Source organism: Cannabis sativa, chromosome 3, assembly GCF_029168945.1.
Source record: "Cannabis sativa cultivar Pink pepper isolate KNU-18-1 chromosome 3, ASM2916894v1, whole genome shotgun sequence".
Lineage (NCBI taxonomy): Eukaryota > Viridiplantae > Streptophyta > Magnoliopsida > Rosales > Cannabaceae > Cannabis > Cannabis sativa.
The window spans coordinates 47,439,693-47,466,685 of record NC_083603.1 but is presented as its reverse complement, the minus strand read 5'-3'; the positions used below and the strand labels follow the sequence as shown (position 1 = coordinate 47,466,685).

At 35.7% G+C, this 26,993-nt stretch overlaps 2 protein-coding genes across 2 annotated transcripts; one reads left to right on the top strand and one right to left on the bottom strand.

The window, feature by feature from the left end:
• Positions 1-13,727: 13,727 nt before the first annotated feature.
• Positions 13,728-16,354, bottom strand: LOC115708692 (uncharacterized). The gene is made up of 5 exons (XM_030636676.2): positions 16,036-16,354; positions 15,643-15,747; positions 14,764-15,019; positions 14,569-14,646; positions 13,728-14,345 (listed from the first exon to the last, which is right to left on the bottom strand). Exons 1-5 carry the CDS (start codon positions 16,066-16,068, stop codon positions 14,218-14,220), a joined length of 600 nt encoding a protein of 199 aa, XP_030492536.2. The 5' UTR covers positions 16,069-16,354; the 3' UTR covers positions 13,728-14,217.
• LOC133036118 (uncharacterized) lies at positions 16,159-17,096 on the top strand. The gene is made up of 2 exons (XM_061112610.1): positions 16,159-16,284; positions 16,644-17,096. The coding sequence occupies exons 1-2, from the start codon at positions 16,159-16,161 to the stop codon at positions 17,094-17,096; spliced, it is 579 nt and encodes a 192-aa protein (XP_060968593.1).
• Positions 17,097-26,993: the final 9,897 nt, after the last annotated feature.

Genomic DNA, 26,993 nt, shown 5'->3' with positions numbered 1-26,993 from the left:
GTACTCATTTCACTTAGCTGAAATATCATTTATACGGGGTTAAGTGTTTTAAGGATAAAATATATTGTAGGGTGTTACGGTAATCTAATCCCTTTACAGTGTAGATCATCTATATAGAGGATCATTGATCAAATTAGGATTATAACAATGGATAACTAATGACGTGTCTATATGGTGGAACATATAGAGCGTTCTATATACTGAGAGTGTAATTCTAATTTCTATGTGTGGATTCAACGAAGAATCAATAAGTCAGTGAATTTAGGATGTAAATTCTTGATCTGCTTATTGGAAGCTCGGATATATAGACCCATGGTCCCCACACTAGTTGAGACAATACTACTTGTAAGACTCATTTAATTGGTTTTGATTAATCAATTATAATTCTCAAATTAGACTATGTCTATTTGTGAATTTTTCACTAAACAAGGGCGAAACTGTAAAGAAAGAGTTTTTAGGGTATATTTGTTAATTAAGATACTTTGTTTGGTCTAATTAATAAATATGATAAATGACAATATTATTTAATAATTATTTATAGTTATTAAATAGTTGAAATTGACATTTAAATGGTTAAATTTGAAAATTGGCGTTTTTGAGAAAATGAGATGCATAAATGATAAAACAGCAAAATTGCAAAAGTGAGGCCCAAATCCACTAAGCCATGGCCGGCCACTTATGTAGGCTTTATCATTTAATATTTTCATTATTTTAATACCAAATAATTCAAACCTAACCCTATGTGGCATGCTATAAATAGATAGTGATGACTTCAGGAAAAAGTAACTTTTGCATCTTATTTCCTTCAGAGAAAAACCTGAGCCATCACACTAAACCTAGCCGCCACTCTCCTTTCTTCTTCTTCATTGATTGTTTTGAACCCTCTTAGTGATAGAGTAGTGCCCACACACAGCAAGTAGTACCTCAATCATAGTGTGGAAGATCGTGAAGAAAGAAATTCAACAAGAAGGACATTCGGGCTCAGATCTTGATAATACTCTGGGACAGAAAGGATACAAGGGTTAGAGATCTGAGTGGAAGGAGACATATTATTCCGCTGCACCCAATGTAAGGTTTCTCATACTTTATATGTGTTTATTTGTAATCGTTTTAGAAGTTTATATTTAGGGTGTTAATCAACATACTTGTGAGTAGATCTAAGATCCTGGTAAAATAATTTCCAACAGGTAGCTCTAACATTCTTGATGCCAAATGACATAACTTTGTAGTAGTATAGACCAACATCTGTTCAAAAACTAGTATGCTCTTGGTCAGATGGATGCATTCTTATCTGATTATACTCCGAATAGGTGTCCATAAAAATCAAGATTAATGGCCGACTATTGCATCCACAAGCTGATCGATTCTTGGAAATACAAAATAGTCTTTTGGACACACCTTATTGAGGTCGGTGAAGTCAATACAGACTCACCTTTTTTTGTTTGGCTTGGGTACTTATATGAGATTAGCCACCCATGCCAGGTAGAAGGCTTCAATAATGAATCTATTTGTGCAAAGCCATTCTACCTCTTCTTTTAATGCTTGTGCTCGTTCTTTGTCTAACAACCCCCTTTTTTGTTGGACTTGACAAAAGTCTGGATCTATATTGAGTGCATGAGACATGACAGTTGGATCGATCTTGACCATGTTTTCATGCGATCAGGCAAAAATTTGGAGGTCTGCTCTTAGAAATTTTATTAAAGCTAATTTTATTTCAAGCAACAAACCTTTGCCAATTTTGAGTTTTTTGGTCGTCATAGTGGGATCAATTTCAATTTCTTCTAGTTCTTCCATCGACCTAACATTTGTGTTTGGTTCCCCAAGGTAGGGGTCCATATCTTTGTCCCCGTCTTGGGCAAATTCTTATTGGGCAATGCTTTTACCCTTCTCTAAACTGTGGCCGGATTTGTCTTCCATTTTGGCCTTAGATAATAACATTCCCGTGCAGTTCTTTGATTTCATTTCAGATAGCCCACTCCATTCTTCGTTAGAAATTTTATACATAGATGAAATACTAAGGTGATGACTCTTAAGTCATACAGGGCTGGACGACCTAACATGACATTAAAAGAAGAAGGCACATTGACCACCAAGAATCGAGCCATCACTGTTGTGCTTGTTGGAGCTTATCCTACTGTAAGTGGTAGGCGGATCTGTCCGAGTGGTGCAACACTTGGGCCGGAGAATCCATACACTAGTTGAATGCAAGGAACCAGATCTTTGAGTTGTAGCCCTATATTTTCATATGTTATTTTAAATAAAATATTTGGGGAAGCTTCATTATCAACCATTGTCCGAGCCACCATTTTATTTACAATTTGTGCTTTAACAACCAGAGGGTCGTTGTGAGGATAAATGATGTGATCAGAATTTGCTTTGCTAAAAGATATGTCTGGTTCCCATACACGTGGTTGCTTAGGCTTTCTTTCTTCTACGACTAGAATTGCATTTGTTTGTTCATACTGTAGGGCCCGAGTGTGCTTTTCTCTAGCTCTGTTCGAGTCTCCAGCAAGGTGGGAGCCTCCAATGATAACCTGAAGATGTTCGTCCACTGGTGGAGGCATTAATTATTTTTGAGTGTTATCTGGTTGGGTGACCCTTTGCTCTTGGTCTGTCTTGACATATTTCTTCAAGTGCGAGTTATTTTTCCTAATGAGGAATTCTATTTCCTGCTTAAATTTATTGCATTCATTTGTGTCGTGACTGTAGTCCGCATGAAAATGACAGAACTTGGTAGTAATCTTTTTTCTCATGTCTTTCAAAAGGATAAATCACACTCTAATGGACATGGTTAGAACCATGATGAGTAGATCAAATCTTCAAGAGTTCTTATGGGATGAAGCACTCATGACTGCTACTTATATTTTGAATCGTGTTCCAAGTAAATCTATTCCAAAACTTCTTTTGAGTTGTAGACTGAGAGAAAGCCTAGTTTGAATTATCTTCCTGTATGGAGTTGTTCCGCTGAAGTAAGGATTTATGATCCTAATTTGAAAAAAGTTATATCCGAGAACAATTTGATTTTTTTTCATTGGATATCCAATGCACTTAAAGGGCTATCACTTTTAGCGTCCTACTTATGGTACATAAATTGTTGAATCTCAAACTACTAAATTTCTTAAATTTGATATTGCTAAAAATATTCTTTCTACATCTCTTGAAACGGGAGAGTCATCTAAGGAAATTGGTATTCGTGTGTCTATTTCAAGAGATGATAATAATAACAACCTAATTCCTACTCTTGTTAATAATACTCCCATTACTGATGAATATATTGCTCCCTGATATCGAAGATGATGAGCGTCCTATTATTGACGAGGGAGCTATTACTGAAGAAGGTCATGTTTTTTTATGAGGGTCCTATTATTAAAGAAATTTCAGTTGTGGAAGATGTCATTCAAAATAATGATCAACAAATATAAGCTATTCTAGAAGCACCTCCTCTAAGAAGATCTCAAGGACAAAAGAAGTCAACAAGGTGTGATGATAATTTTGTTTACTATGGAGAAGGAGAATATGATATTGGTCATTTTGTGGATCCTGTCACTTATAGTAAAGCACTTAATAATCTACAAGCTTCAAAATGGATAAAAGCAATGGATGATGAATTGAGTCCATAGAGAAAAGTGATGTATGTGAGTTAGTTCTATTATCTAATGATTTTGAACCAATAGGTTGTAAGTGGATTTTAATAACTCAAAAAGGATAATAAGCGACAGATTGAAAGGCATAAAGCATGTTTAGCAGCAAAATGCTTTACTCAAAGAGAAGGTATAACTTATACTAACACTTTCTTGCCCGTTTCTACTAAAGATTGTTTGGTTTCGTCGAGAATAAGTCTGACCAGTGTATTTATATGAAGATCAGTGGGAGTCATTATATTTTTCTTATTTTTTATGTAGACAAAATTTTACTTGCCAGCAGTGATTTGTCATAACTAAATGAGACTAAAAATTTTCTATTACCAACTTTGATATGAAGCATCTTGGAGAGACATTTTTTGTTTCGGGGATTGAGATTCATCGTGATAGGACTTGAAAAGTTCTTGGCTTATCTCAAGAAGCTTACATTGATCGTGTGCTCAAAAGGTTAAACATGAATTTATGTAAGACTGCATCTGTTTCTATTTTGAAAGTGGACAAGTTTACTAAGCAACAATGTCATAAAAACGACTTAGAAAGAGAAGCACTGAAGAACATCCCATATGCAAGTGTAGTAGGGAGTTTGATGTATGTTCAATTTTGCACTTGACCTAACATTGCTTTTATAGTCAATGTTATTAAGAGATATTTATCTGATCCTAGACATGATCATTGGGTTACAGTCAAGAAAGTCATGAGATATTTTCAAAGAACATAGAATTTTATGCTTGTTTATAAGTATGTCGACAATCTCCATGTTGTTGGTTAGTCATATTTAGATTTTGGTGGTTGTGTAGATGATTTAAAGTCAACTTCTAGCTATCTTTTCACATTGGTTGGTGCTGCTATTTCTTGGAAAAGTGTTAAACAAACTTTAATCACATCTTCTACTATGTATACTGAGTTTTTCCCATGTTATGAGATATCTTTACAAGCTTCGTGGTAAAAGAATTTGATTTTAGAGATACAAGTGGTTGATTCTATTTTCTCTTCTATACTAATCTATTGTAATAATATTGTTGTTTTATTTTTAAAGAATAAAAAGATTAGTAGTGCTTCCGTAGATATGAAAACAAAGTATCTCACTGTTAGAGACTTGGTCAGGAAAAGAGATATTGTAATAGAATATCTCAAGACCAAGTCGATATTAGCAGATCCTCTAACCAAATGATTCAGTGCCATGTTGTTTAATAAACATGTTGATATGAGAATTTTATAATCTTTCGCTCCTTTAAGTTAGTGAGAGTTTCTTATTCTATTATTTGAGATTATATTTATATATAATTTTTTTATTGATGTTATGAACTACTTAATTTATTTTGTGGGCCAATAATTTTTTAATTATTAGATGTTTATGCTTTTAATTATGTTTTTTTTTTATATTCTCGAGAATAATTGAATTGAAAGTATGTAGTTCATATATTGTTGTGATTATTGTCTTTTAAGTTGATTTGCTTAATGATAGATATTTTGTTGGCTTAATTTTTTAAACATATTTAGTGACACTAACTTATTTATTAAGTAGTGTATGATTAATTTCACTGGCTTATTTATTAAGCACCACGGTATCAGTGAAGTTGAGGACTAATAAAGATATTATGTTATTTAAATAGATCACATGTTGAACATAATCTCTTACCACACTACTAGATTTATTGAACATGTCGATTTAATACTTTGGTATTTATGATTATAATGTTTTTATTGATTTAAAAATAATATGATTGTCATAGTTCAATATCAAAGGTTAAATTAGACCGATATGTTGAAATGCTATTAAAGAATTATCATTTTTAAAGTGGCTATAAATATTTTCTCAATGTTCAACCCATGAGTCATTTTCAAACAAAACTATTTTGATATATAATGTAGTATGTATTAAAATTAATGTAGCCCAAGTGTGAGAATGTTAAAATTTTTATTTGGACTTACATTAACTTTTATTAGTTTTAATAAAATGTAGGTTGATTGGATAGTTTTTTATTGTGTTAGGTCATATTGTTAGTAATCAATAGTTAATAAGCTTAACATATATGTGTGTAAAATCTAGTTGAAGCAGAATTGTGAATTTTTCTAGTTAGCTGAAATATTTGATGAGTAGACCCAATCAAACTAAGGTTATGTAGCTAAGTCCCCTCCCTAACTCTATAAAATACATATTGTTTCATCACAATTGTATACTTTTGATAATCAGATGAATAAAACGACTTCTGATTCAGAGATTTAAGGAAAAAAAACTTAGTTGGTAGTATTGTACTATTAAATTGTTGTAATTGATATGTATCAATTATGTATACATACTTAATTATTATATATTATTATTGTGTTCTAGATTATATACAAATTTGTGTCTTGGGTTATTTTGGTTTTCTAGCATTTAATACGTAATAATTAGAAAACTACATGAAAAGTTTAGAAACTATATATATGAGTTGAATATGAGGTGGATAGTATCACCCCTGCCCCAAACCAACTTCGGGTATATAAAATTACTCCCACCCTCACTCCATTACCCATTAAGGATAATTCTCGATCCATTGAGGGTGGATACCCGTGGGTACCCGTCTCGGTGGGTTAAATTTGTATCACTAGTTCCAATAATAATAATAATAATAATAATAATAATAATAATAATAATAATAATAACCAATAAAAGTAGAATAAGTGGAGAGAGAGTATAGTATAAAAATAAGTGGAGATATAATACAAACAAATTATAAGTGGAGAGAGAGTATAATATAATAGAAATGTAGATAAAAGCTTCTAATCATGCAGAGAAGCACAAAATAGTAAAAAAGATAATAAACCCAACTGTTATAAATAGTATTAATTATGTGGATGTCCAAATCTTTTATTTATTTCCATTAATGTAATCAACATTCCCTTTTTCTTAGTTTCCATTTCTCTTAGTTTCTTAATATTTGACTCTTGTATGTGTATAAATAGGAGATCACCTATTGGAATAAATCACTCAGAAAATTCTTCTCTTCTCTATTTTCTTTCTCTAAATTATAATATTACATAATACTAATATTTTATAACACGTTATCAGCACGAGCCTCTAACCAAGGTATGACAATGTTTTTGTTATGTGATCTCGAATTGCTTCAAAGTCATGATACACTAAATATATATATGTATATATATATACTCATCTGACTGAAACACATTCGAGTTAGCCATTTTTTTTAATGAATTAATATTTATACAATATATGTCTATGCTTATATATATCTATATAGATGCTTATATATTATATATGTGTGTTGATTTGTTTATCATATTATATTGTTTAATCTTATTATCTTATTCTATATTGTACTATATTTTGTTGTATTTTTTTTTCAAAGTTTATGTATATGTCTAATAATTTACACTTTATATTGATATAGTTTTATCCATGGCAAACCTTGCAAAACTTGATTTTGTGGCACTTGATATTTCTGAAAAAAACTATTTGTCATGGATTCTTGATGCTGAAATCCATTTAGATGCTATGGGTCTTGGAGACACCATCAAAGATCAAAATACTGAAACAAAACAAAATAAGGCCAAGGCTATGATTTTCCTTCGCCATCATCTCCATGAGGGGTTAAAATCTGAATATTTAACCGTAAAAGATCCTCTTGTGCTTTGGCAAAATTTGAAAGAAAGATATGACCATCAAAAAACTGTCATATTGCCAAAGGCTAAGAATGATTGGTTGCACCTGAGGTTGCAAGATTTTAAATCGCAAGTGATTATAACTCGCAATGTTTAATATCACTTCTAAATTAATGTTGTGTGGAGAAAAAGTTACTGACTATGAAATGTTAGAAAAAACATCTACTACTTTTCATGCCTCTAATGTGCTCCCCGCAAAGAAGAATATAGAGAGCGAAATTTTAAAAAATATTCGAATTGATTTCATGTCTTCTAGTAGGCGAGCGTAATAATGAACTTTTGATGAAAAATCATGAATCTCGCCCAACTGGTCTCGCTCCATTCCCTGAAGTGAATGCTACAATTGCTGACAATCATAATCATAGTCGTAGTCGTGATCATAATCGAAGTAATAGACGTGGTCGTGACCATAATCAAAGTCGCGGTCGTGGTCGCGATCGCGGTCGAAGCAATGTTTGGCATCGTAATGGTCAAAATAAAAATTCATATACTCCAATGAAAAGCACAACTACTGACAACAAGGGAAAAGGTCCTCAAAATAATAATCATAGAAATTCTGAAAATTTATGTTCCAGATGTGGAATAAAAGGACACTGGGCACGCGCCTGTCGTACGGCAAAACACCTTCGATCTTTATCAAGCATCTGTGAAAGGAAAGGAGAAAATAGAAGCAAATTTTGCCTATCAAGATGATGGTTTTCTCAAAGAGCCTTTGGATATTACGCACTTAGATGTTGCAGATTTTTTTAATGAAGATCTCATTAATAACAACATGAATATCGATAATGGAGATGGGAATGTCCACAATTAGTCACTTTTCTTTGTTATGTTTTTTTTTTATTATCATTTATTTACTTTAAGGTGTTTATTTTATTTGACATGTTTATGTTATGAACTTTTAATATTTAAGCATTTATATTTTGAACTTATTATGTTTTTTTTGTTAATGAAGTAATGGACATTTGTCATTCTATACATGATTCTACAAATAATGGTGATGATATGTGTTTGGTGGATAGCGCAACCACTCATACAATACTTAGAAGTGATAAATATTTTTCAAATTTATCAAGAATGAAGGCAAATGTTAATACAATATCAGGCACTGCAAATTTAATTGAAGGCTCCGGAAGAGCAATTATATTGATGCCTAGAGGAACAAAAATTATTATAGATGATGCCTTATTATCCACCAAATCAAAAAGGAATCTATTTGAGTTTCAAAGATATACGTCGTAATGGATATCATATTGAGACAATAGATGAAAATAATTTTGAATATCTTTGCATTACATCTATTGTTTCAAGAAAAAAATGCATATTAGAAAAATTACCTGGTTTGTCTTCAGGTTTGTACGTTACACGTATAAGTACAATAGAAACTCATGTTATTGTGAACGAGAGGTTCACAAACCAGAAAAATTTATTTGTTATTTGGCATGACCGGTTAGGCCATCCCGGTTCAATTATGATGCGTAGAATAATAGAGAACTCACATGGTCATCCATTGAAGAACCAAAAGATTCTTTTATCCAGTGAGTTCTCATGTGCTGCTTGTTCTCAAGGAAAGTTAATCATTAAGCCCTCACCGGTAAAGGTTGGAATTGAATCCCCTGGATTTCTTGAACGAATTCAGGGCGACATATGTGGGCCTATTTGCCCACCATGTGGACCATTCAGATATTTTATGGTATTGATAGATGCATCAACTAGATGGTCACATGTTTGCTTATTATCTACTCGTAATGTAGCATTTGCAAGATTGCTTGCTCAAATAATCCGATTACAAGCACAATTCCCAGACTATGCAATCAAGACAATCCGCCTTGATAATGCTGGTGAATTTACATCACAGGCTTTTAATGATTATTGTATGTCAATAGGGATAAATGTTGAACATCCTGTTACTCATGTACATACACAAAATGGTCTAGCAGAATCATTTATTAAGCGCCTCTAATTAATTGCAAGACCATTACTTATGAGAACAAAACTCCCAATTATAGCTTGGGGACATGCTATTTTACATCTTTGCCGCGCACTTGTACGCATTAGGCCAACATCATATCACAAATTCTCCCCACTACAATTGGCTTTTGGTCAGGAGCCAAATATTTCCCATCTAAGAATCTTTGGTTGTACAGTATATGTTCCGATTGCTCCACCACAACGAACAAAGATGGGTCCTCAAAGGAGGCTGGGAATATATGTTGGGTATGAATCTCCATCTATCATTAAATATCTCGAACCCACAACTGGAGATGTATTTACAGCACGTTTTGCTGATTGTCATTTTGATGAGACAAGTTTCCCAGCTTTAGGGGGACGGGAAAAGAAACAGTTGGAAAAAGAAATTATATGGAATGCACAATCATTATCTCAATTTGATCCTCGTACAAATCAATGTGAACTTGAAGTTCAAAGAATAATTCATTTGCAAAATATTGCAAATCAATTACCAAATGCATTCACTGACCCAAAGAAAATTACAAAATCACATATTCCAGCTGAAAATGCTCCAATTCGAATTGAAGTCCCAGAAGGACAATTAATTAATGATTCTAAAGCACGTTTGAAACGTGGTAGACCAGTCGGTTCCAAAGATAAAAATCCTCGAAAAAGAAAGGGAGCAAATAATCAAGATGGCCCTAATGAAGAGGCTGAAAATTTCGAGGAAGATGTTGACATAAACAAATCTCTTGAAGAGATTCAGGTACCTGAAAATATTAGCAATAATGAGATCTCAATAAATTATGTCAATACAAGAAAAGAATGGAACCGACTCGAAGTAATTGTCGACAATATTTTTGCTTATAATGTAGCGCTAGAAATTATGAATGAAAACGAGGATCTTGAACCTAAATCTATCAAAGAATGTCAAAATAGAAAAGATTGGCCAAAATGGAAAGAAGCAATTCAAGCATAATTGAATTCACTTGCTAAATGCAAAGTATTTGGACCTATAGTCCAAACACCTGAAGGTGTGAAACCCGTTGGATACAAATGGGTATGTTTACGTAAAAGAAATGAGAAAAATGAAGTTGTGAGATACAAAGCAAGACTTGTAGCTCAAGGTTTTTCTCAAAGGCCAGGTATTGATTATGAGGAGACATATTCTCCTGTGGTGGATGCAATAACATTAAGATATTTGGTTAGCCTGGTTGTGAGTGAAAAACTCGATATGCGATTAATGGATGTAGTCACAGCTTATTTATATGGATCACTAGATAGTGATATTTACATGAAGATCCCTGAAGGATTTAAGATGCCTGATGCATATAATTCAAGCAATCGAGAAATGTGCTCAATTAAATTACAAAGATCATTGTATGGATTAAAACAATCAGGACGCATGTGGTACAATCGACTTAGTAAATATTTATTAAAAGAAGGATATAAAAATGATCCTATTTGCCCATGTGTTTTTATAAAAAGTTCAAGTCCTGAGTTTGTTATCATTGCTGTATATGTTGATGATTTGAATATTATTGGAACTCCTGAAAAACTTTCAGAAGCTGTGGAATATCTAAAGAAAGAGTTCGAAATGAAAGATTTAGGAAAAACAAAATTTTGTCTTGGTCTACAAATTGAGCATTTAAAATGTGGAATTTTCATTCATCAGTCAACTTATACTGAAAAGATTTTGAGACGATTTTATATGGATAAATCACACCCATTGAGTAGCCCAATGGTAGTTAGGTCACTTGATGTAGAAAAAGATCCTTTTCGACCTAGAGAAGAACATGAAGAGCTCATTGGTCCAGAAGTACCATATCTTAGTGCAATAGGAGCATTGATGTATCTTGCTAATTGTACAAGACCTGATATAGCTTTCTCTGTCAATTTATTAGCAAGATTTAGTTCTGCTCCAACATATAGACATTAGAAAGGGATTAAGCACATACTCCGCTATCTCCAGGGTACTATTGATAAAGGATTATTCTATTCTAATAATTGTGGGTCACAACTTATTGGCTACGCAGATGCAGGATATTTATCATAAAGCCAGATCTCAAACTGGCTATTTGTTCACTTGCGGTGACACTGCTATATCCTGGCGATCAACAAAGCAAACTCTGGTGGCTACTTCCTCAAATCATGCTGAGATACTTGCAATTCACGAGGCAAGTCGAGAATGTGTTTGGTTAAGATCAATGACACAACATATTCGAGGAACATGTGGATTAACATCTAATAAAGAAGTACCAACAATTCTCTATGAAGATAATGCTGCTTGCATCGCTCAACTTAAAGGAGGGTACATTAAAGGAGACAGAACTAAACATATTTCACCAAAATTCTTCTTTACACACAATCTTCAAGAAAATGGTGATATCGATGTTCAACAAATTCGATCAAGCGATAATCTTGCAGACTTATTCACGAAGTCATTACCAACATCAACTTTTGAGAAGATGGTTCACAAGATTGGAATGCGTCGATTAAAGGATCTCCACGAATGCCAAAATGAGGGGGAGTAATTTCATACTGCACTCTTTTTTCCTTGACCGAGTTTTTGTCCCACTGGGTTTTCTCAGCGAGGTTTTTAATGAGGCAGTTATTATGGACATCCAAGGGGGAGTGTTATAAATAGTATTAATTATGTGGATGTCCAAATCTTTTATTTATTTCCATTAATGTAATCAACATTCCCTTTTTCTTAGTTTCCCTTTCTCTTAGTTTCTTAATATTTGACTCTTGTATGTGTATAAATAGGAGATCACCTATTGGAATAAATCACTCAGAAAATTCTCATCTCTTCTCTATTTTCTTTCTCTAAATTATAATATTACATAATACTAATATTTTATAACACCAACAATATTTTTGTAATAGTTATGTAAATTTTAGTGTTTAATGTAAAATTTCTTTAAAAAAATTGGATCACGTTTGATTAGAATGAATAAAAACATGGAGATAATTGCACAAGGTGTTATTTTTTGTAAAAAAATTATATTTTTACGTTTAAAGATTTTTTTTTTTTTTTTTTTTTTGCATTTTTACAGTTTTTCATAAAAACAACACGAAAACAACAAAAAAAAAAACATAAAAGTAACATGAAAATAACAACAAAAAATAACATACATATAACAAAAAATCAACAACAAATTAATATGAGTACAATATAAAAAGACCGTATTTTCTGTAAATAAAATCAAAAAAATCGTAAAAATATTTAAAATTCCGTGAAATCGTATTTTTATAATTTTTTTTGTTTTTTTTTTTTGCTGAAATTTATAATTTTTTTTTGTTGTTTTTGTATAGTTGTGTATTTGTGAAATAATTCTTAAAAACATAAAACTAAAAATAGAATGAATAATATTAAAAATAGAATTGAATCAATTTTTCTGGTCTTTCATTTCTTTCAAATCAGGAGTAGTATTTTGATAAAAAAAAGTCATTCTAACACCACGGAAGATGTAAAAATTATGTTATATTTAGCACAAAAAGTAATTTTATGGTAAATTTACACCAAATTTTAGCTTTGTGCTCAAATGCACAATTGCAAAATTTTAGTGTAAAATTTAATATCAAATTAATATTTTATTAAAAATAAATCTAATAACTTTATAATCAATTTTATTATTATTTTAATATGTAAGACAATAAAAAAAAATAATATAAATGTTTCATAATTTAATGTGATAGTTAAATACACTAATAAAATAATACAAATGACATAAATGTAAATGAAAAAGTAGTGCATTTATTGTGGTGTAAATTTTACATCATAACAAATATTGTGCCAAATTTGGCACAAAATTTGCTATATGCCAAATTTACGTCACACTCTTTGTTAAATGAGCTATATTTTAACTTTTCACCACTTATTTATACCTCCATTATAGATGCTCTAATACTTTAAAATGTAACTAAATAAATAAATGAAATACAATTTATTTCATTTCCATCTTATTCCATTTCATTCCATTTCATTATCTCCAGCTAAACACCACCTTAAAATAAAAATATCATAAAATGATCATGCATCAAAAGCATAAAGAAAATAAAATTAAGTGACAAATTACAATCAGTCTTGAAACAAAAAATGTAGACCAAAAAAGGCTGCAAATAAAAAACGAAATACAGAAATGGTCAATGTATAGATTTGGCTATATTATGTGCGGAAGGAGATTCTCAATACAAATAGTTGTACTGAGTAAATAATCGATTTCTGAGTCTTAAATAAATAGCCATTAATTTATAACAAAAATATCATTATATAAGTTTCAATTTTGGTTATGAAATGGTAATCACACACACTTGAATGAGAAAAAAAAAAAAGGTCCAATGTTGGGTGTTACAAATAGGATGGTAATTTAACCTCCTTACCAGGGTATACCTGTTGAATTAGTCTTACAGAAAAAAAAATGATGCTTCCAATCATAACATAAAAATAAATGAAACAAATAAAACGAGGCATGCCTCAAACTTCACTATTATTTTGCTTGGTAATTGTATATAAAAAAAAAAATGATGCTTCCAATTAAATTGAAAGTTTTACAAGTTACAGAAGAACAAAATTTCAAGTAACTTCCCCCATGACCCTCACCAGTCTAACATTCCCTCTTAATTCTAGCCCATATTATAAAAACTACACTAAAAAAAATGCAATGCTATGCATCACAATAAAATTTTTGGCATGATCTACTAATCAAAATTTATTGTTTCGAAAAACACATTAATAAATCATTATTCTAGTAGGTACTCACCACTAATTTCTCTCTCTCGGTTGTCATTACTAAAATATTGACATATGAATCATAGTAAATACTCAATCATTATAATGCTGTAATACACTTTCTGAAGAAGAAAGAAAAAACTAGCAGGGACAAAATCTTTATATAAATTCACTCTTCCCCTTTCACTGGAGAGAATGGAGGGGTCTTACCTGCTCAATTTATCTGTGTTTTTACTTGTTCAAGTTTCCTTCAAGCCTGTCAATTGCAGCACCAACACCACTCTTTCTCTCTCCCCCTATGGGATGTGAAACTGCATTCCCTTCATTTGCTTTCTCTATCAGTTTCAAATGAACCCACCCTGTTATAACATTAACATGTACTTTCTATATCAGCTGACCTGTTTCATATTATGCACTTCATTTGATTTTTATGAGCAAAAACTTTTGCAATTATTTTCCTGTGAGGTTCTCTCAACACTATTCTAACATATATGTAATAGGCCCTCTTAATATAATTCATTCAAATTAGTTGGAAAACTGATATTTTGATAGTTCAGTCGTTCATAGGATGAAAATCATTACCGAGTGGGAAGCAAATAGCAGCACCTAGGACTGATCCCATCGCTGAATTCCTTAGACGCCAAGGGAGTGACCCCGGTACTGATTTAGATAATAAAAGAAAAGAACAAGCTTATTAGAAGCCTGAGATTATAGAGCACGAGCTAAATGGTGAACTGTAAACAAACATGAAAAGTTTGAACATTTGGCCTTTCTTACATATCAAACCAAATGTTGCAGCAGTAGCTGAACCAGCTCCAACAACATTGAAGACATCATGAACACCTCTTTTCTCAGCAAGTACATCTTGTAAACCATAAAAAGCAGCGGTGAAGAGCCCGAGCCGTACTCCACCAATAATCGAGCCCTTAGTGATTCGAAGAAACCTCTTCTCCATTGCATCTCTCATTAAGCGGTACTGCTCACGCTTGTCTGGTGTACTCCCAAGCTTCAACATAACTTCTGCATCCTTACTCTGCCAAAAGATGGTGGTGGTAAAATCTCACTAAGTGTCAATGAAAAAACATAAAAGGGAGTATAATATAACAATGCTGAAGGGCAGGGAAAACCAACTACTCAACTAGTCCATTCGAAAAATTACACAAGATGGTTCTGAGATCGGAAAAAAAAAACATTTAGCAATTTTAGCATAATATCATGCCAAGTCTCTTCTTTGAAAGTTGCACAACAAACAAAAACTTTACATGCTTATTGCTTATGAACCTAACTCCTACTATTGGGTTACTGTTTGGTTGGAGGTTATGAAATGGAATGAAATACAAAACAAATAATTTTTATTCCATTTCTTTGGTTGTATTAAAGTATTGAAATGTTATTCTAATAAAATATTTCTATCATTTTGGTAAAATGATTATTCTATTTTAAAATAGAAAGAAAGATCATTCTAATGCAAGATGAGTAAAAATTTAATAATTTTTTTATCAAATTTTTGTATGCATTTTAAATTTGATTCGATTATATTTTTATTTATATTCCTATTCCTATCCCCATTCTTATGTTTTCATTCCTTCAAACCAAATGCCATCTTAGTGTTAAAGATAATCACTTGTAGCCTTTTATGTTTGTAGCATAACTTACAACTGAAGCAGAAGCCTCCTTGCTACCTCCATATAACATGCCTGCAAATACGGCAACGAGAGTTGCAGGGCCCCAGCCCACAGTTCCTGCCAGTTTTGGAGAATTCTAATTCATGGAAAGGGAAAAAAAAGGAAAATTAGAGTTAAATTCTGCTTGTTCATAAATTCAATAACTCCAAACTACAACCGGCCATTTACACACACAATGATGCATAGAAAACACAAGCATAAAACTTTAGCAGAACCCATTCCTTATCTTGAATCTTGATACAGTAGTCTTACTCTTAGTATGTGTGTGCCTATATGAATATATATATTTAAAAAAGAAGAACCTGTACCTAAAATCTAGAAATCCCTAATCCCCAATAAGGATATCAAGTAGAAAGATACTTACGGCAGAGATGGTTTCTTCGGGAGCTTCCGCCATGAGAGTATATTGAATTAGAAGAGTGGCGTTGAAGACCGGAGAAGGGTTTAGGGTTTAGGAGGTGGTGAGGGAAGCGCGGATGAGATTTAGATGAAATTTGTGAGAGAAAGAAGGGGCGGCGAGAGGAGACGGACGATCGTGACTAAAGAAGAAGAAGGAAATCTGTTTTCAGTTAAAGGGGGCATCAAACACGATCATAATACATACATGGAAAAAGTAGCTCACATTTTTTCTTTCTTTCTTCCTTGAAAATTGAATCAAATCAAATTTTCTAATAATTTTAAAAAATTTAAAAAAATATACAATATACAACACATTTAAGGCTCTTTTGGTAGTAGTATTGTATAAAATAATAAATAATACTGGATAAAACTAGGGGTGAGCATAAAATCCAGAAAATTGAAAAAATTGTTCAAACTGACTTACCGAACACCGTTGGAATCGAAATCGACAAAACTGAAAACCGAAAAAACCGCTAACAGTCGGTTTTTTTATTGGTAAAAAATCGAAACCGACCGTTATACATATATATATATATATATTAATTTATTAAGTTTTTTTTACATGTATTATAGTTACTAATAATATATAAAAATTCAGTTCAAAGTGCATATAAGTTCTTGCAAGAATCTAAGGGTGCTTGGTGCCGGGAGGCCAATACTGATTTTTGGAAGCGGCTTTGGTCCTTAAAAATTCCTCCTAAGATCAGTAATTTTTTACGGCGAGCTGCTTCGGGTGTGCTTCCAACATGTTTTCAACTCCAAAAGCATTATGTTACTGTCAATGCTGACTGCCCTTTGTGCAACTCTAGTACTGAAACTATTCAACATGCGTTGGTGGAATGCTCGGTTGCAAAGGCTGGTTGGCATCGCAGCATAGTGGACGTCGGGGCTGGGACTGCAACGTTCAACAGCTGGTTGTTGGGAATTTTCACCAGGAGGCACGAAGTTGAAATGGAGGAAGCATCGATGGTGAGTTGGGCTATTTGGCGTGCGCGGAATGACATTGTTTGGCAAAAGAAGAGTTAGCTTGCTTCAAATATTGTAACATCAGCTAGAATCATGCTTGATCAATACAAATTTGTTCAAGAAAGGAAGGGGCTTTCGTTGTCTCCTTTGAATGATGGGGGCGAAACTGTGAGCGTTGGATTGCACCTGTGTTAAACAAGATTAAAGTTAATGTTGATGGGGCTTTATTTGAACAAGAGGGCCGGTTTGGAATGGGCTGTGTAGCTCGAGATCATCATGGAACCATGGTAGAAGCATTCAAAAAAGGAAAGGTTGGGTATGTACAACCCGAAATTGCTGAGATCGTAGGAATCAAAGAAGCGTTGAGTTGGATTGCGAATCATCCCTGGGACAATGTAGTGTTAGAAACGGATAGCTTGATGTGTGTACAAGCAGTCCAAAGTAAAGTTTTTATGTCCTCACAGTTTGGTCTTATTGTTCAAGATGTTAGGAATTTACTTTTGAATTTATCTTTTCTTGAGTTATGTTTTGTTAAACGATCTGCAAACAAGTTGGCTCCTTGCTTGGTGTCACGGGCTCACCTTTTCAGGCAGCGGAACACCCGTGCGGCACCTTGACTTCTCTAAGCCAAGGTCAGCCTTCCAACCATCCGAGTAACAATGGGCTCATTTTTCGCGCGACCGTGTGCCTCGTGCACACTTCCGTCTCTCGAACAACTTCCACCGAGTCATGCTCGCAAGCATCCATGAGTACATTCATGCATCGAGGCTCTCTAGCCAAGATACTCGCACTGTCCATAGGTTCCCACCATGGTAAGACAAATCCCAACACCGATGCTCACCTTGTCACTCGAGACCAAGGTAGCATGTGTGGCAAGATGTCAACACCAAGCTAACGTGCCAACGCCTCTATCATGCCCCATTCGATACTGTCCGAATAGTCTCCCTCGTCGCCCAAGGACTCCCATACGTCCATGGACCAATCCTCAAGGCGCCATGCCTCCACGCATATTGGCAGGCCCTCAAGACAAGCCACCAAACTAGTTGCATACATTATATTTGTATACCCAGATAAATGGCGAATACGAAGTCCTGTCCCGATCTGGAAAATATTGAAGATATTTACGAAAATGTCACTGCATACAAACTAAGCATCAGCATGCCACCTGCATGCACCACAACATGCGCCACCACTTGACCACCACTTGGCCAACTTGTGGGCATCACTTAGCTTGTAACGTGCCATCATAGACTGCACGTAACATTCTCCCCCACTTCAACATGTCAATGCCCTCATCGACGGACCGCAGGCAAATCCTCCTGATCTCGACTCCTAAGCTTACCCCAAGCTTCTCCCGAATCCTAAGTCTGCACTTGTCCCTATACCTCCGTAGAACCACCCTCTTGGTGATGATCTCGCACGCCCACTCTTGGACTTGATCAAAGACCTTGTGCCACTGTCGCTATTCGGATCCACCCATGGAGTAGTGCCTCTGCACTAGAATACTTCCCCCAACATGAACTCCTCCGAGTCCATCACAGCGTCCCTCCAGTCAACCAAGTAGCCCTTGCAACACTGACCCTAAAGCTACCACATCCTCTGATTGCAGCTCACTCGCCAATCGTCCAATGCATACTCCTTTTGACACGGACTAAGTATTGTGCACCCCTTGGGGTAAGGTTCGCAAACCAACCGTTCCCAACGACACCTACAAAACACGCTTCCACTGAAGCCAAGTCCCTCTGGACAAGTCCCTCCAGAAACTTCACACGCCAACTCTATGGCGCACCATCCTCCTGATGGAAATTTAGCAAGACACTCTCATCGCAGGATAAAGTTTTGGTGCGTCCCACCTGGACGAGGCTCGCAAGCCAACTGCACCCAATGCAGCACCAAGTGCACTCTTGCACCCAATTTCTTCGCGAAGTTCACAACATTGGCCCTCCGGCCCAACCGCATACCCACGGCTTCATGCAAAAGGCCCCACTGACCCACTGCACACTCGCTCCTCTGAGCTCCTGCTTGTGTCGGCTCTCAAAACTGTGTCACAAGTTTATCTCCAAAAATCAACCCTGTACCCTCTGATGACTCACTAACTTTCGATAAACTTGATGGCACCCAGTCTTACTCTTAAGACTTGAAGTCATCCCAATCCGCTATCTCCCATCGGCATATGTTCTCTGAATCATTCGGCTTAAAGTGTCCCATACAACACCAGTGTCCCCATAAACACAAAACATGCCCATACATGCCGCAAACTAGCTCAGTCTTGATCTCAGCCTACGCCCTTGCATATTGTCTATCTGCAGCTTGCAGCAATCATGCAAGTCTTCGCACCGAACAACCCCTCTGTTGTAGTGTTTCCCTCTGGATTCACACACCAAAACTGAACAAGTACCATGATTCTTCAAACACATGAATTAGTGGGCTCCCCCACTTCCACTTGGGAAACAACTTCTCTCTTAGAGGAATATCCCTCAAGATATAGCTCGCAAGCTAACCGCATACTCGCATACGGTTCCTCCATTCCACATTTCACTTTGATGAAGATGTTGAACTAATGCCTCGGTCATTCTGACTCTTCGCCCCTCGACATTTCATTGTTGCCTTAGTACCCCAGTCCTGCTGACTTTTGCCTTAGGCCAACATTGCCATGGTGTTATCTTAGTACCTGAGTCCTGCAGACTTTCACCCTAGATAACTGGCTCTGCCTGTGTCCTGAGTCTTCTTGACTTTACATCCTGAACAACAATCAATCTCCATGATACTCATCTCGATGCTTGTAATGAATCTCTAGTCTGTTGAGTGAACAATGAAGGTCTCTCCCCCACTTCATCTGTTGGCGTCCTCGACAACATGCCCACACACAAATGCCTGACCGCCCAACCCTTCATGCACACCATGTCATCTAAAAGTGCATCCCGCAGGATGTGACTCTCGAGTCAACTAACTCATATAGCACCCCTGTCGATTTCCACATGCATGCAATGTCCGCTCAACCATCCAACTGATTCACACTTGCATCACGCCCTTCTGGCTCCCACGGTGCACTAAGTTCCAATGATGCAGCCCTCTGGCCATCATGCAAACTCTTGCACCCTTCTCAACCTTCGTAGGCTCACATGACTACTAAGTCTCACACAAACTCTAGCGCCATCTCAACGCTTGCGCTCGGTCTTCTCAGCCCTGCTGGCTTCCTTGATGCCTTTATTCCACAACTCCGCATCTCTATCGATGTCTTTGTGTGACTTACGCCCTCTAGCGGTTCAACAAGCCAACACATCCAACTCAACTGCCTCGGCGCTTCCATATGGATCAATTACAACTCGCATGCGAATACTTCCAAGTACAATCATCCTCTGACGATTGAGGCATATGCCCCCTTGGTCTCCATGTGCATCCCTCTCGACACACAATGTAGCAACTGAAGCATTCCATCTCTATCCCAATCTGAACCATCTCGGTCATCAACTCTCGACCTCTGTCGTGACTAACAAGAATCTGACGGTCCCTGCACTACTTCCACACTCCTGCCAACAAGCTTCCTTTTCAACAAAAGCGCCTCTTGCGGCTTACGATGTCACTCCGACAAACTTGGCCGAGTGTACCAAGCATACAGCATGGACTATCCCCTCAACCTTGTCCTATGCCAACGAGTTTCAAACATTTTGTTGCGCCCCTCTGCAATTGCATGTGGTAGTTGTCTTTCTAGCATCTCTGAACTTGACTCGAAGTAACCATCAACGTCTCTTCTCTAGGATGTCCAGTATTCCCATGAAGAAAAGCAACCCAGTCTTAACTCCATCTCACCCTACTGATCCTCTTTAAAAGACTAACTGGCTCAACAACGTCTTGTTCCAACATTCGGACCATCTTGATCCGTCCACATGCCTACATCCTCTCTAGGATAGGCCAACCAGGTTCACCTCCCACTGAGATGAACTTGGCTCTGATACCAACTGTCACGGGCTCACCTTTTCAGGTAGCGGAACACCCGTGCGGCACCTTGACTTCTCTAAGCCAAGGTCAGCCTTCCAACCATCCGAGTAACAATGGGCTCATTTTTCGCGCGACCGTGTGCCTCGTGCACACTTCCGTCTCTCGAACAACTCCCGCCGAGTCATGCTCGCAAGCATCCATGAGTACATTCATGCATCGAGGCTCTCTAGCCAAGATACTCGCACTGTCCATAGGTTCCCACCATGGTAAGACAAATCCCAACACCGACGCTCACCTTGTCACTCGAGACCAAGGTAGCATGTGTGGCAAGATGCTAACACCAAGCTAACGTGCCAACGCCTCTATCATGCCCCATTCGATACTGTCCGAATAGTCTCCCTCGTCGCCCAAGGACTCCCATACGTCCATGGACCAATCCTCAAGGCGCCATGCCTCCACGCATGTTGGCAGGCCCTCAAGACAAGCCACCAAACTAGTTGCATACATTATATTTGTATACCCAGATAAATGGCGAATACCAAGTCCCGTCCCGATCCGGACAATATTGAAGATATTTACGAAAATGCCACTGCATACAAACTAAGCATCAGCATGCCACCTGCATGCACCACAACATGCGCCACCACTTGACCACCACTTGGCCAACTTGTGGGCATCACTTAGCTTGTAACGTGCCATCATAGACTGCACGTAACACTTGGCAAGAGACTCTTGTTTCTCTACAGGTTGTGTGGTTCAGTTGGAGGATTGTTCCTCTGAAGTGCGTTCTATTGTTTTGAATGAGTTTAATTAATGAATCTTCTAATTAATTCAAAAAAAAATAATATATAAAAAATACTATATCATTTTTTTATTAATATTAAAGTTAAAAAAATCAAATAATTAGTTTTTGAACAATTGGTTTGTATGTTTGTAGTTGTAAAATGTAGAATAATATATTTAAAAAATAAATTGGATTATTTTTTTTAAAAAAAAGTTCGGTTTGGGTGGTTTAAACCGACCAAATCGAGGTTCAAAACGGTCATTTTTAAGATAGGTTCTGGATTGGTCGGTCGATTTTCGGATTGCACCAATCCAAATCGAAAACCGAATTTTGGATTTTTATATAGAAAAAAACCGATCAAACTGACCGATGCCCAGCCTTAGATAAAACAATGTATTGTTTTAATTATTATGACCAAAATTTTTAATACAATATATGTTGTATTATTTAATACATAACAAATAGTCCCTATTAGCTTGTATCATAATATTTACAAAGGATCTAGGGTCAACACCAATCTCTGACTTGGACCCAGACTCGGGACTTGAACCCGGGACCCGGACCCAAACTCGGACCCCGGACCCAAACCCAGATTCGGACTCGGGACCCTGACCCTGACTCGGACCCAGACCCGCGACCCGAACTCGAACCCGGACTCAGACCCAAGACCTGGACCCAAACCCCGACCCGAACCCGAACCCAGACCCACACTCTAGACCTGGACCTGGACCCCGGACCCGGACCCAAACTCGAACCCAAACTCGAACTCGACCTGGACCCGGACTCAGACCCAGACACAAACTCAGACCCGAACCGGGACCCGGACCCCAGACCCCAGACCCCAGACTCAGACTTTGATACGGACTCGGACCCGCGACCCAGACTCGAGACCCAAGACCCGCTAAACGAACCCAGGCCTGCGACCTGAACCCAAGACCAGCGACCTGAACTCGGATTGGGACTGGGACTCGATCTCGGACCCGAGACCCGGACCCGGGACCCGGACCCGACTCGTAGTTGGTGTTGGGGTCGACTGTCGAGTGTATTGAAAATATATTATAACTTTACACAATCTATTAATACAAGTTAATACCAAACATAGTATTGTATTAAATAATACTAATACAATATAATACAATACGACGTACCAAATGAGACCTTAAATATTTTATGATTTTCAATATATAAAATGTCTTAAGATGTCGAAACAGAAAAAAATTTCTTAAGATATTTTTCTGCTAAACTATAGCCTTTGTAGTTTTAGCCTATTTTCTTTTGTTGTAAATTTTTTTCCTCCATATAAATTTTATTACAAATATTTTCTTTAGTGGGTAGTAACATACAAATATTAGCTAATGACACTGAGTCTTTTAAGGCGATAAAATTTAATGATTAATTACTAACAAAATAATAATAATAAGCAATAAGAACACAAAAAATTTATAAAGGTTTGACTTCGTGATTATGGTAATAGCTTATTCCCCTTTTTATTGTATTACTTGGAGAATAATTAAGATCACAAGATCTGACCAAATGATTTTCTTAATATTCTCGAGAAAGTTTACAAGTATTTCAGCAGCGTAATAATACTCTGAAAAGTTTAAATTTGGATCCCTAAATAATGAAATGTCTTCACTATTTATATGAAAGATACAAGGGTTTGTTACCCAAAATAATAGGAAAATAATCGGGTACTCAATATTAATTCCCACCAATCTTTCGACTATATAAAAATAATCCCATAAATATAGAGATTCTAAATTAGTTATAATTATGGTGATATTTAAAGAAAATATTTTGGGAAATCTCTAAATATTGTGTCTTTTTGCGCGGATAGCGATGCTTTACTGGATACATGTATTCTTCTTGGAACATTATGAGGTACAGAACCTGTTCGGATACTACCTGCTGAAGAAATGGACTTTGTTGATTTAAGCCTGAATTATTCTAGACGGAACCTTAGGCGAGTATATTTTGTCCAGGTCTTAAAATAAACTCCATGTGTCACCCTATTGAGTGCCACATCACCCTACATAAATTGGGATATTTGCGCCTCATGTTCCCATGAGAATAGTTACTCGTATGTGGATTTATTTGGTCTATAGGTCGTTCGAATGGGTGACATGCGTCTGATCCCACGTGTCGTCCTAGATGTGACATAACCTGGCAGCGCAGACATATCTTTTCTTGTCTCTTAGTATCTCGAGCATTTAATACTTTTCCTAGGAAATAGGATATGGGAGATCGTGAAGACAGTTATGGGGGATCACATTGTAATGATTGCATACTTAGGATATGAATTAGTTGGGTAACTAGCATTAATTATTCGCATTTTATTATTATATGTTAATATCTTGTGCTTTGGATCCTATTTTTAAGAATTAGGCACTTTATGTGGCAATGTACTTAAGCGAATAAACCCTAAACCTTATGTTTATTCAGGTCCTCTAAAATTTTCTCAAATGTAAAATTAAGATGCGCATAAATATGAGAAAATAATAAAATAAGAGTTTCATTAATAATAACTTTATTTGTACAAATTACATAAGGGAACCAAGTCCCAAGTTCTCTACATGATCTTTGAATTTATAAGGTGGCAAGCCTTTTATCATAGGATCGACAATCATCAATTCAATGCTAATGTGTTGAATAACAACTTTATTTTCTTTAACACGTTCTCTAATAGCTAAGTACTTAATGTCGATGTGCTTGCTTCGACTTTCACTTTTGTTGTTCTTAGCCATGAAAATAGCAGTTGAATTGTCACAAAATATCTTTAACGACCTTGCTATAGAATCAACAACTCTAAGGCCTGAAATGAAACTCTTTAGCCATACACCATGTGATGTAGCCTCAAAACAAGAAACGAACTCGACCTCCATAGTAGAAGTAGCAGTCAAAGTTTCTTTGTTACTCCTCTAGGACACAGCTTCACCAACAAACATAAACACGTAACCAGATGTTGATTTACGTGAATCAATACAATTAGCGAAATCTGAATGAGTAGCCAACTACTTCTAGATTTCCAGTTCATTTAAACATCAGTTTGTAATCCTTAGTACCCTGTAGATACCTCATTACTTTCTTTGCAGCTTTCTAGTTGTCTATCCCCGGGTTACTCTGAAATCTTCCTAACACTCTGACGGAATAAGCAATGTCGGTTCTTGTGCACACCTGAGCATACATTAGGCTTCCAACAGCAAAATCATAAGGAATGTTCTTCTCTTTCAAAATTATTCTTTGGACACTGGCTCAAATTCAATTTATCACCCTTCACAATTGGAGCAATGATAGGTGAATAATCTTTCATCTGAAATCTTTCTAAACTCTATTGATGTAGGCTTCTTGAGATAAAACTAAGATACCTCGGTATCTATCTCTATGAATCTTAATACCTATGACATAGGATGCTTCACCCATGTCTTTCATCTCAAAGTTCTTTGAAAGAAATTATTTCACTTCACGTAGCATCCCTTTATCATTGGATGCAAGAAGAATATCGTCCACATATAAAACAAGAAAACAAATCTTACTCCCACTTTCCTTTAGGTATATGCATTGATCCATGATATTCTCTTCAAATCTAAAGGAAGAGATGACATATATGAAATTTTAAATACCATTAGCGGGATACTTATTTTAATCCATAGATGGACTTCTTGAGCTTGCATACCAAATCCTGACCTTCACTAGAGGAGAATCCTTCTGGTTGTTTTATGTATACCTCCTCCTCCAGATCACCATTCAGAAAAGAAGTTTTTACATCCATCTGCTCCAGCTCTAAATTAAAATGAGCAACTAATGCCAAGATGGCTCTAAGGGATTCTTTCTTTGATACAGGAGAAAAAGTCTTTGTATAGTCAATTCCTTCTTCTTGAGTGAATTCTTTAGCAACAAGTCTCGCTTTGTATCTCTCAGTGTTGTCTAACAAGTCTTTTTTAGTTTTATAGACCCATCTACATCCAATGGCTCTCACCCCATTAGGCAACTTTACAAGTTCCCAGACTTTGTTACACTTCGTAGAATTCATTTCATCATCCATGTCATTGTACCACAATTTTGATTCTCTACTGTTCATAGCTTATAAAAATATTTCTGGATAATTTCCAATTCCAACATCATCTTATAATAAATACACAACATAGCCTTTGTAAATCTTTAGTTTGACAGGTCTAGTAGATCTTCTTAAGACTTCACCAACAGGCTCTTGGGGAGCAGCAGCTGGTTCAGCAAGTTCAACAGTTGTAAGAAACTCTTGAATATCTTGATCTACTATATTATCATTACCACCTTGTGGATCTTCAATGATTGGTAATGGTTGTTCAACATCTGTTTGAACTACAGGAGTGTTGACCATTATCAATCTTGCTCTTGAGGTGGAAGGTTTTGAAGGATCTTTCTCGGGACCTAAGTCCTTTGATTGATCACTCCCACTAATCAAGGTATTTTTAAGAAATTTTGCATTCTTTGATTCCACAATTCTTGTGCTATGAGATGGACAATAAAACTTGTAACCTTTAGACTTTTTAGCGTACCCTATAAAGAATCCGCTTATGGTCCTTGGATCCAATTTCTTCTCTTGTGGATTATATATTCTGACTTCAGATGGACATCTCCAAATGCGTACATTGTTTAAACTTGATTTCCAACCTTTCTATAATTCAGAAGGAGTTTTTTGAGATTACCTTTGTTGGAACTCGGTTTAATATGTACACGGATATACTTAAAGCTTCAGTCCACAAGGATTTAGGAAAATTAGAGTTGCTACTAACATATTCTGCGCCATGTCCATTAATGTTCGGTTTTTCTTTTTTGCAACACTATTTTGCTCAGGTGTACTGGGCAAGGTGTAATGGGCAACAACCCTATTTTTATCAAGAAACTTCGCAAATGGACCAGGTGCTTGTCCATCTTTTGTGTATCTACCATAATACTCACATTCTCTATCTGATCTCACTATCTTAATTTGCTTGTTGTATTGTTTCTCTATTTCAGCTTTAAATATTTTAAAGACATCTTATGCTTCACTTTTATTGTGAAGTAAATAGATATACATGTACATCTATGAATAAGATAAAGTATTTTCAAGGATAAAAAAAATGAAATAAAGATATGCACTTTTTTTTTTTGGTTTTATATGATAATTTCCTATTGACGGGGTTTTTTCTATTTTGGGTTAAAATTATCTTAAATATACATTTATACTACCATAAGCAAAAATAAACATTTATATT

Bases quoted from the DNA above. Each gene is read 5' to 3' on its own strand.
- LOC115708692 (XM_030636676.2), bottom strand. From the start codon at position 16,068: ATGGCGGAAGCTCCCGAAGAAACCATCTCTGCC. The intron at 15,020-15,642 runs GTAAGTTATGCT...ATCTTTTGGCAG, and splicing joins AGGAGGCTTCTGCTTCAGTT to AGTAAGGATGCAGAAGTTAT. The intron at 14,346-14,568 runs GTAATGATTTTC...ATGTTATAACAG, and splicing joins TGCTATTTGCTTCCCACTCG to GGTGGGTTCATTTGAAACTG.
- LOC133036118 (XM_061112610.1), top strand. From the start codon at position 16,159: ATGAAATTTGTGAGAGAAAGAAGGGGCGGCGAGAGGAGACGGACGATC. The intron at 16,285-16,643 runs GTAGCTCACATT...CATGTATTATAG, and splicing joins ATAATACATACATGGAAAAA to TTACTAATAATATATAAAAA.